The sequence below is a fragment of the Toxorhynchites rutilus genome, chromosome 3 (genome assembly GCF_029784135.1).
Source record: "Toxorhynchites rutilus septentrionalis strain SRP chromosome 3, ASM2978413v1, whole genome shotgun sequence".
In the NCBI taxonomy this organism is placed as follows: domain Eukaryota; kingdom Metazoa; phylum Arthropoda; class Insecta; order Diptera; family Culicidae; genus Toxorhynchites; species Toxorhynchites rutilus.
This window is the reverse complement of record NC_073746.1, coordinates 307,358,580-307,369,565: the sequence shown is the minus strand read 5'-3', so window position 1 is coordinate 307,369,565 and position 10,986 is coordinate 307,358,580. Positions and strand designations below refer to the sequence as shown.

At 42.2% G+C, this 10,986-nt stretch overlaps 2 protein-coding genes across 3 annotated transcripts in view; one reads left to right on the top strand and one right to left on the bottom strand.

Annotated features, from left to right (window-relative positions):
* The window catches only part of LOC129780084 (vitellogenin-3), a 58,925-nt gene extending 57,501 nt beyond the window's left edge, over nucleotides 1–1,424 (top strand). Inside the window, exons 8-10 of the mRNA XM_055787999.1 lie at nucleotides 112–423; nucleotides 495–735; nucleotides 794–1,424. Of these exons, the coding sequence (XP_055643974.1) occupies nucleotides 112–423; nucleotides 495–735; nucleotides 794–1,263 (1,023 nt within the window). The 3' untranslated portion in view covers nucleotides 1,264–1,424. The remainder of the gene's footprint in view (nucleotides 1–111; nucleotides 424–494; nucleotides 736–793) is intronic.
* Nucleotides 1,425–5,716: 4,292 nt separating this feature from the next.
* LOC129774855 (PH-interacting protein) overlaps nucleotides 5,717–10,986 on the bottom strand; it is a 37,346-nt gene continuing 32,076 nt past the window's right edge. For both annotated transcript variants that reach the window (XM_055778870.1, XM_055778871.1), the window contains exons 10-11: nucleotides 6,992–9,172; nucleotides 5,717–6,913 (exon numbers count right to left, since the gene is read on the bottom strand). In XM_055778870.1, the coding sequence (XP_055634845.1) occupies nucleotides 6,584–6,913; nucleotides 6,992–9,172 (2,511 nt within the window). In that variant the 3' untranslated portion in view covers nucleotides 5,717–6,583. The remainder of the gene's footprint in view (nucleotides 6,914–6,991; nucleotides 9,173–10,986) is intronic.

Genomic DNA, 10,986 nt, shown 5'->3' with positions numbered 1-10,986 from the left:
CAAGAAAGGCCGATGCGCGCATGTCATGGGGGTGAGAAGGGGGACAAAATTGAATTTTGCTACATAATGCACTGTAATCAAATGTTTATTGTTCTCCTGATCTGATTCCAGCTTTGCTTGTTTGCTGACTACCAGCCGCTTATCTTCCTGAAGCGTCCCTTCAGTCTCATTGGGCACGTGGCCTTCAATGAAACTCGAACTCCCAAACGCTGCCCGGATTTATCACAGGTATCGTTCAATATTTCCTACCATCTTCCGAAGTACGTACAAGATGTGTACAAGAATATGGATACGGGTGATGCGGACTGTCCCAAAGAAATTCTACGACTCACGCCACCGCCTTTTTCCGGAAACTGCAGCGCGGAGACATTTGCTCCGCTCACAACGGTGTCCGAGCTGGATGCGAGCTTTAAATTTGCGAAGGTAACGCACTTGTTGAATCAACAGTCAGACAAAGCCAACAAATATGTTTCAATCTTACCTCCTTTCAACAGCTTCCTTCCTGGATAACTGATTTGCTCCATCGATTGGATCATTTGGCCTCCGCAGTAGTGCCACGGCGAGTTCAAACGCTGAATATTACCGACCATCTGGATGTTAGCATTAAGACGCCCCGATGGAGCAGTGATACCGACATCACCATCAACGGAGCGACAATGTGGATTCCCACACGTTATCACTATAACGAAAAATTACATCATCCTAAGAAAAACAGCATTGATTATGGATTCACAAGTGCGAATTGCGAGTCCAAATAAATACAATAAAAATTCACCAACCCTTTTACCCACAGGCATCTGCAGCTTGGTGAACAACAAGTTGACCACCTTCCATGATCAAATAATCCAGTTAACCCCTGAGATTAAACACGACTACCGCCTGAACGACACATTTCTGCTGGCAGCAGATTGCTCGGACCAACCCAAAATAGCCGTTTTCATGCTGGACAACGGCAAGGGCATCCAAATCTACACCGGTGGTAATTACATCGTGTACGAAACAACCAGCCAGCAGGAGTCGGATCCAATTCTCAACATCAACGACGAACAGTTGATCAACCTGCGCAATGTCGTGTATCAGTATCCACCGAACGAGGAAATCTATGACTTCCGGGTGTACCTGGACGATGAGGATGTGTTGATTGTGGAGAATCAGTTCAACGGTGCGGTGGTACAGTACGACAGGAAATCGATTGTTAGTATTCTACTGCCTACGGTACACAAGGGCCGCATCTGTGGGCTGTGTAACAATCGATTACACTAGAGGAAGGATTTTTTTTCAAGTGGTTTCATATATGTAGATATCAGAGCAAGTTTTTGATCATGTATGTTTTTTTACTTTAAACTAGAATACTTTATGGATAGTTGTTGCTGGTGACGGCATGCGGAGGGAATAAAGCGCATATATTCGCAAAATAATCGTTTCATTTGGGTGTAAAATATCTCAGGAGAGATAGATCAAATAAGTTGTCTTTGCATTCTTTATCAATAAATATTTAACCTTAAGGGACGGACCCTTGTCTGGAAGGTTGGAAAATACCGAATTCTTTTTACTTTTACTCTTTACTCAACTTTAGGACAATACCTAAAGCGCTACATAAAGGTTTTTGAAAATACGTAAAATTGCCAAAATGGCGGCCATTTTTGTTAAAAATGAGTTATTTTTCATGAAAAATCGTTGTTTAGAAGCTAATTAAAATCGAAACATGAGATATCGAAAAAAAGGCTATGTAACGCTTTAGATAATTCATTTCTACATGCTGCTAAAACATTTCAGCCAAATCGGTCGATCCTGAGATATCGATACCGCTAGTTGAAAAATATGGTTTCGAGAAAAACGCGTTTAAAAATTCGTACAACAATACTATACCCCTTGAGGTGACCTCATACTTTTAGCTGTAACTTGCCAACGAAATCAAATATCGAAAAATCCTTTTAGGATAACATTTCTAAAGACATAAGTTTCCCAAAAATGCGAAAAACAAACATTCCATTTTATTCGACTTTCCAGACCAGGGTCCCCCCTTAAATGATGCCCAAATTACTGTTGTGTAGTCCAGTATTCTGCAAAGGACAAAAATGGTACTGTTTTCATTAAGATTTTTCGAACTCGTTCACGTTCATTCATCTCTGGTCTGATTCTACGTAGCGTGTGATGTGAGATGACAATTGTCACATCACCATCACGCAACTATCCTCACTCTATTTCTACAGTCGTATAGGGGCCGTGAGAGGTTCATTTTATATATGTGAGAGGATGAAAACTGCGTGTGACAAGGTGTTCACTCAGCTGGTTGCCAAATCAGATCCGAGGTGTCACATTGGCACAAATGTTCACGAATTTGCAGATATTTAACTTTTGTCACAACCTTTTATTCCTGCTGCAGGCTACTCAAAATATAGACAAAACATTATCAGTTCCAAATGATAAACGAAGCTGGCCAGTTTCGCAGACATTAGCACGTATTTTCAGATATTTCAGATTGTTATCGCATACATTTGTGAAAAAACATCTGTCATCACAGAATTTTATTTATCTCGCTCAGAGAGGTCATCTATTTGTTTTGCTACAGTCGGTGCCATATCTATAGATCTGATTTTACTTGACCTGTTGTTAGCATAAACATTTTCGTTGTGTATCGTTGTGTATGCCGAATTTGCATATATTTGATTGAGTTTAGTTTGTTCAACAACCAGAGTGAAAGATTGATTGTATCCTGTCAAGTTTTACATTTTCGTTTGTTTTGGTCGTAGTTGGTGCTGCTCTCTGCACTCTCAGTGTTCAATTGTCACTCATATAATTGTCACGGCATATAACACCGAGATGGAAAATGAAAGGTGGGAAGATTTTTTAATCTGTGACGTCACAGATTTTGTTTATGTATGATACTTTTCTTATAATGATCTACTACATAGGAAAAGTGTTGTTACTAAAAGTAAAAATAAACAAATGAAAAGAACGAACTAGTCTTTTTTCCTAAATCAATGCGTTCAAAGGGGGGTCTCCGTAGCCACATTTGTTGCGCGTTCGCTTAGTAAGCGATCGATCGTGAGTTCAAAAACTCAGGGCCCCCATTGACCATCTTTGTGTTGTTACAGAATAACTACGTCCACGCAACAATCATCAGCGATGGAGATCGATCCACGGTCGAAATAAGATCGATTCATCCATACAACTGCTCTGCTCTGCAAGAAACATCGGGCTGCTGTTCTATAAATAACTCAACAATGGATCAACGACTGTCTCCGCTGTCCAGTCTTAACTGGATAATGGAAGAACAGATAGAAAACTCTTACGCCTAAATGGCTACTGTGTAAATTTGTACCATTTGCAATGGTATAGAAGGGAATACTCTAACGCCGAAAAATGGCAACTGTGTAATGTGCTAATTATAGATATGATAAATATGTGACATGTACACGATTAAAATTCGGCTCTGTTACAGCTAAAATGCCAATGAGCCTAAAATAAACAAAAGGGATAAAAAAAATGCGTTCAAAATCATAAGGGCCCGATATTTTAACAGAAATTGAAATTTCAGTATTTTTTAAGTGTTCTAAACATACTGTCAATTCAATTTTACTTCTCGTTACGTCGACCAAAAACGTAAACGAACAAAGTCAGAGTCACACAATCTTTTGTTCCTTTGACGAATAAACATTTGACAGTGCATGGGAAAAAAGGTTGCAAGTTTTTTTTTCATGTAAAATGAACTTGAAATGAACATTTTAGTTCGTGATATGTTCTGTTTTTTTTAATAATACGAAAAATGTGATTTGGAAATCTGTAATTAGCTTCTGTATAATCCTTTCAACGTTATTCGTTGACACATTCAATTGTACCATTTGAGTAACTGACTGGTATGCCTGGTATGTGAACTTCCCATCTTCCTGCTAACACAATCAAAGTTCAACACAACCAGAATCCGTGAATCTTCCCACCTTCTATTCTTCATCTCGATATAACACGGCTTCTGAAATGGATATGCAGTTCGGTGATTATCACTCGCGGCTAGATAGATGAAACACAAGATCCATGTAATAGATATATTTTAGAGAAAATAAATAGATTTCATGAAATGGAAATAAGTCGTCCGATTGAGGGATAACAAATTCACTACCGCTTTCACAAAAAAATTCAAACCACTTGCAATTCGTCACTCGCACTGTGCAAATTGAAGATAAATTGTATTTACTGATACATACAATACCATTACTATCGATTCTATACGACCCAAAATGACACTTGTTATTCCTCTTCCATTTTTCATTTGTTTTTATGCGCTGTCGACACCTCAATACATATCGACGATTGTCACCTAGAAATCCCAGTTCATATGACAATCGTCACGTATATTTGAGAGCGGGAATACGGTGAGAGTTCATTCAAGTAAGATTTCTTACGACATACGCCTGGTGGAATCGCGTGACATACGTGACAATTGTCATCTCACCTCACACGCCACGCAGAATCAGGTCGATAGTTTACAACTACCTTCAGAGATATGTCATCAAATCTGCAGAATAGTGACTCAACTGATCAACTCATGGAATAGACTGTTGAACCAATATTACTTCAGCTTTAGCCCAGTTGCAGATTTGTGGATCAAAAACGGTCGCACGATGCTTTGGCAATACGCTTGAAATACATTGTCCCATTTTCGACCAGCTATTCCGTTTTCAAGCGGGTGGGGATGAACTGATTTTCGCAGATAATGTACTTTGCTTGACACTAATCTTTCTCTGTCCACGGGGAATTCAGCCTTCACTTTGGCTGGCAGCCAGTCAACTATTCGTTCTTTTTCTGTGCATTGAGAACGGTTGCTTTTCCAGGACCTGGTCTAAAATAGTTTCCTAAGACCTTCTTGCGCAGTGTTGGATACGGAATTCCATGCAATTTGGCCGGGACAGCCGATTCTCAAAATTTCCACAGCGTCTACGACCTACCATATCGTATGCGTTTCTGGCCGGAAATGTTGTAGTTTCTACTATATGGGTGTACTTGTTCCAGCAATATTTATTTTGGTTATAACCGATCGAATTTGCAATGAAAAAATGTGAAAAAAAACTATTAAATTAGAGCAACGTACCTTTATCGTTCAGTTTTTATTATATTCCAGCGATTTTCAATCGTTTACACTTGATATTTTGATAACAACTGTTAGCCACTTTGCTAAGCAAAACAACAAGTATGGCGAATGACAGGGCCACGAACGATATTGGCTGAAATTTATATGGTTAAGCGTAACTAATAATACTTGCTTGTCAATTTTTGGAATAGTGAAATACAGTATTTTATGTCAAGTGAGCGGAATTATGCACTGGCTGGCATAAGAGAGCTTCACGGTATAAGAACTTCAACTTACTTTCCGCTTATTCAAAATCTGAGAAAATGTATTTTTTAGAAAATAATGCTACACATTATTTCATTGAAATCTAAGTTTAGCAACATTTTTCTTTTTTTCAACAGAGCAATGGCGATATTTATTCCACCCAAAGACGGATAGCCTTTATGATCCTCAATATTAAAAAAATCAAGCCAACAATCTCCCAGTAAGATACGAATATATAATAAAATATCCAATAAACGATTGATTCTTTGTTTTTAAGAGGCTTTAAAGATTGCAGTTCATTCGCCTCTAAGCCCGATAGACAACACACAAACACACATGGGCCATATTTCGGTATGCTCCAGCTACATCCACAACGCACTGTCATTCACTTTTCTTAAAGAGTTTTAATCTAACTTTCGACGCCATCCGACTTGAACCTTAATAGCGAATTTTTATCTTCTTTTGCATTATTCTCCATAATAATAATCATTCACGACGTGTGTTGTTCTCATACATAAGCTTATCGACTAAAACTAATTTACAAGGGGGAAAAAGACACACTCATTCGGTACGGCGTGCATACCTAACCGCTACTCGATTGTACTCGCCCACCATCGCCCGAATGGCATACCATTCACACGTTTATGCTGCAATGCATAATATTCTAACAACAATTCAAGCTGAAAATGAAAAATTAACATATCTCGGATCTCGGATGAATCAAAGAACACGATCTCAACTTTCCACCTTCAAAAATTGACACGCGATACGGAAAAATAAACTTATACCTCCCCTTTTGCTTCGAAATAAAAGCTACGATTTATGAATTTGATCAGTCTTTACTCTTCAACGAGTTTTACTTCTTCTAGCAAAAAGGGTCTATTGATAATTTTATGCTTTGTTTTTTTCTCAGCAAAGCAAGGAAAAGCGTCCAAACAAGCATTCAAACGAAACAAACAAATGAAGTAAACCTAGACTATTGTAATAAAAATATGTGTGTATACGACTGACTTCAGCTCCCTAAGAGTACTAATTACAATTGAGCGAAATATTTTGATGTTTTCGAAAGGAAAATAAGTGTGTCTTCTGGGTACGTGTGTGGAAATCGAGTGGCAGTATTGAAAAACGCGTTAAACTTGACGTCTCATCATTTAAATCTAACAAATGGTTAGGATCTATTACAAAACTAGGAAACAGGGGAAATGTACAACGAGGGAACTATACACAACAAGGACAACTTGCGTGGGTGTACTATTCGCGGAAAATTTTCCGTGCCTTCGGATTGATTCGTCGCACCCGGCCCCGGCTGCTCACGCTCGTTAGGGCTTCGTTGTCATCACTGTTGGCGTCGCTTTCGTCGTCGTCGTTACTTACATTGCCGTTGTGCCGGCTGGAAGAAGCAGCGCCCGCATGATGTGAATGATTCGTGTGATTACTGCTGCCGCCGCCAGGTTGGCTTCCATAGTATGCAGCTCGCTTGGCCCGTTGTCGTGTGTTCACATCGTCCTCCACATCGCTCTCTTCGTTGTAGTGTGGTCGCTTCAGATTTCGAGTGTTCCGTTGTGTGGATGGACCGGGACCCTAGACGAATTGACAAAATGATGTTTTTGAATTGAACACATTTTTTTAGTTTGTAATGTACAAAGAGACAATACTTACACCAAAATCATCCTCCGATGAAAATCGATCCCGTTGTCGTGTCCGCCTGCTAACGTTGGAGGCGCTCGATACAGTTTTACTTCTTCTGCTAGCTGTCTGTGATCTACTGCCTCTAGACTGTTGTGACATTATTTGAAGCGGGGTGTTATCTTCCGAATCGTCATCGCTACTCTCCACCGCCGCTTCTTCTTCCTCCTCCTCTTCTGATTCGGCTTCTTCCACATTACCATCAAACTCATCGTCGGATTCCTCCTGTTCATCATCATCGGTTGTTGCGGATGGTTTTTTCTTCCGTTTGACAGGAGAATTGGTTTTGCTGCGAAGCCGTGAACTGATCTGACCGGAAGCACGTGGTCGCAGTGGCGCATCGTCATCGCTTGCTTCCTCCTCGTCGGAAGGTTCTTCCGGTGTTTGATCTAGTTCGTCCGCATTCTGCTGATGGCGGGAAAGTTGATGCCGATTGCGGGTCATTCTAGAAGATGGTTCGCCATAGTTATGGTCCACCGTATGTGGCGGTGGCGTTACCGATGTTTCACTGTGTGACACATTCCGTAGACGACGATCGCTGGGGCGATTTGTTGTTTTTCGAAGCGATCTTGAGGCAGTGCTGGATGAAGGGCCATTGGTACGGCTAACGCGTGACCGAGAGGGAGCAGGTCCAGAGGAACTCGTACTGGGCTGATCAAAAGGTTGCAACTGAACCAGGGGCTCGTAATCACTCTCAACAACAGGTTGCCAGGTACGAGCTCGATTAGCCGCCGTTCGTTGCGAAGATCCTCGCTTGCTAATGTTGCTCACCTCTTCAGGGCTCTGCTCTAGATCGGAAATCCTGTTACGTGGCCTCATTATTCTTCTGCTGCTAGAAGATTGTGGAGAATTCGATGGCTGCTCATGGTCTTCGGCAGCGTCCAAACTGTCTTCGCTTCTACCCCATTCAGCCTGCGCTCGTCTGGTCGTTCCCCTCGTCGATCTCGGAGACTCTTCCTCGTGATCCGTGTCGGAAGTTATCCGTGAAGCCTTCGGCCGTTCCATATGATAACTGTGATCCGACTCGTACTTCTGTTGCCGCTTTGGGGGCCTTCGCCCACTACTCGGCCCTTCACCGGCGTCATCATCCACATCGCTATCACTAGCGGTATTATTACGAGTACTTCGAAGTGTCCTTCTACTACTGCTGTTGTTACTACTAGTATTATTCTTTGGTTTATCGTTATCGTTCACTCCCCTGCGCAACTCTCGCTCTTCTCGTTCATTCCTATCTCCATCCACCACCAAACGAGAGTTCATTCGTGACGATCCAGCCGTCGTTACCGCCGAAGTCGTAGGCGCCTCAACATTACCACCGATCCTTTGTCTCGACGGTTGATGTTGCTGCCGACTGGGAAGAAAATCTCGGGGTTCACTCCCTCCTGCGGTTGTTGTTACACTCGTCGAAGGTTTCTTTTTCGCCGTGGATGAACTAACAACACTTTTACTCTGTTTCTTTTTAGCCTTTTTGGGTTTCGACTGTCTTCGTCGTTTTTTCTTGTAGGGATCATAAATCTCACCAGAATCATAGTCTCGTTTGTGTGACACCGGCACTCCCGTACTATCCTCGCTACTGTCACTGGAATCACTCGAGCTTTCAGTGTCGTCACTACTCACCGTTGCATCGCCCTCTTCCTCCGCCTCCTGTGACCGTCTCGTCACACGACCCGAGGATGTTGTACCGCTGGTTGCCGCCACACTTCGGCTCGGACCCGGTTGTGATTCCATAGAAACATTATTACTACTGGAGGAAACCCCGTTCGAACTACTCGATTGGATTCGTCTCGCCGCAGCCGTTCCATTTCTGGTGGGTCGCTTCTTTGGTCCTTGATTATGACCATCCTCATCCTCGTCGTCATCATCGTCGTCATCTTCATTCGAGTGCGCATTTCTTGCCGAGGACCCGCTCGTATTGGTACTCTGGTTGGAGCGTCGATTCGATGGACCTGCACCACTTCCACCCCCCGTGCCACCACGGGTGCGATCGTCACGGCGACTCTTCGACGCACCTCCCGATCCGCCAGCACCTCCACCGCCACTGGCTCGTTTTGCGGCATTTGCTTTGCCACGCCTTCTGGCCGACTTCCAGTTGTAGATAATCGGTTTGACGTGAGCCTCGAACAGGGTGCTCAGGCGAAGGGTCATCGAGTAGATCTGGGAAGAACGATTTATACTGATTAACATTCGACTGGTTCACGATTCTAACTACTTAGACGTGAAAAAACTTATTGCGCAAGATGAAGGGTTGTGTTTGCGGAAATTTGGATGACAATTCAATAAAAATTTATTTAACAAACTCAAATCGACTGGCAAGGAGAATGAACCGAATTGTTACCGAACATACAGACATAGCGAGGGTACCAATAGTTTTGCTCCCCCTACACCCTTCGCTTGAACCGACGTATACTAAATTCCATGCAGAACTGAAGCGGAATAACGAGCTTCTGCGTACGTTTTTCAAGATAAACGGATGCAGAAGGAAAGAAAAGATGGTAGTGTGGTTGTAAAAACTGATAGTCTCTTACCGCAATGCCTTCCTACACGATACACAATTCGATAACCACAGTTTTGAATTTTAGCAATTTAATAAATTTTTATGTGAATTGCTCTCCCATTTGAGTGGATAGGTTAGAGATTTGATTTCGGGTATATGGGGTGCATGTGTGGAATGAGAGAAGATAAAAGAGATGGAAATCAATGGAATACACACGATATAAGTTTTATGTATATTGGAACGGACTTTGAAACTGTTTTTCACGACTCATTTCCTGAGGAAAAGAACGAACATGTACGCGTAAGTAATGATAATTTTAACGGCTTGAACCAAACCTTCCATCAAACGTCTGTTCAGTAGAGTTTCCGCTCTAATTCTGTCTTTTTAGTTATTTTACCATTTTTTATTGGCTGCGGATACCCTCAGAAGGTGCTACATATAGTGAATGTTTGTTTGCCATTAATGCTACAAACATCAATCTCTTCTCTTCTCTCTTCTTGCTTTCCGGAAAGACTGTTTATCGCACTCGCCGTAGAGTTGCATCAGTTTATGGTCATATACGTTCTCCATGATTCGTTTTCCTGTATATCGCCGTATATTATTCTGAACACTCGGTATTCGAAAACTCCGAGTGTTTGCGAGCCCATGCTTTGTACCCGTAGAGGGATACCGGTCATAAATTTTGTGCTTGGTATCCTTCGTACGTGTCGAAGTTTGTTGGAACTTTAGGGTTTTGTGGAGCCCATAGCGGCCACAACTTCCGTTGATTATGCGTCTTCGAATTTCACGTCTGTTGTTCTTGTCAGTTGTTAACAACTAGCCGAGATAAACTCGTAGACTACCTCGAGCTTGCGCTGTCGATTACAACACTACTACCAAGAGAGATTCTGTGACGATCTGTGACAGATCGCCTGAGATCCGCACACTACGCTGCACAACGTTTATCTTTGGCTAGATCAGTGGGAAGATAACTCTCCACAATAACTGCTTACAATTGACATAGACGAATCTGAGATAGAATTTTGTAGGTAGCATTCAGGATCGTGATTGCACGATAGTTCTTACAATCCAGTTGATCACGCCGTCTTCCCACTCCTCCGGTTGCTGTTCCGTGTTCCGGATCCTGAATATCAACCGGTTCATACACAGTTCAAGTTTTGTCGGACCTCCTATGAAGAGCTCCTGAATGGCGTTCAGGTAGAGGACCAAGATGACGATTGAAGCGATTACGTTGGTGCAGTAAATAATGAAAACGTACCACCCCCAACGATAGGTGGAGTTAGGACTGCTCTCAAAAAGCTGAAGAATAACAAATCAATTGGCAAATATGGCATCGGAGCGGAACTTATCAAGATGGGCCCGGAAATGTTGGTTAGTTATCTGCTTCGGCTGATTGTCAGAATTTGGGAAACAGAACAGCTACCGGAGGAGTGGAAAGATGCCCATCATGCTTCATCTTCAAGAAAGGGGATAA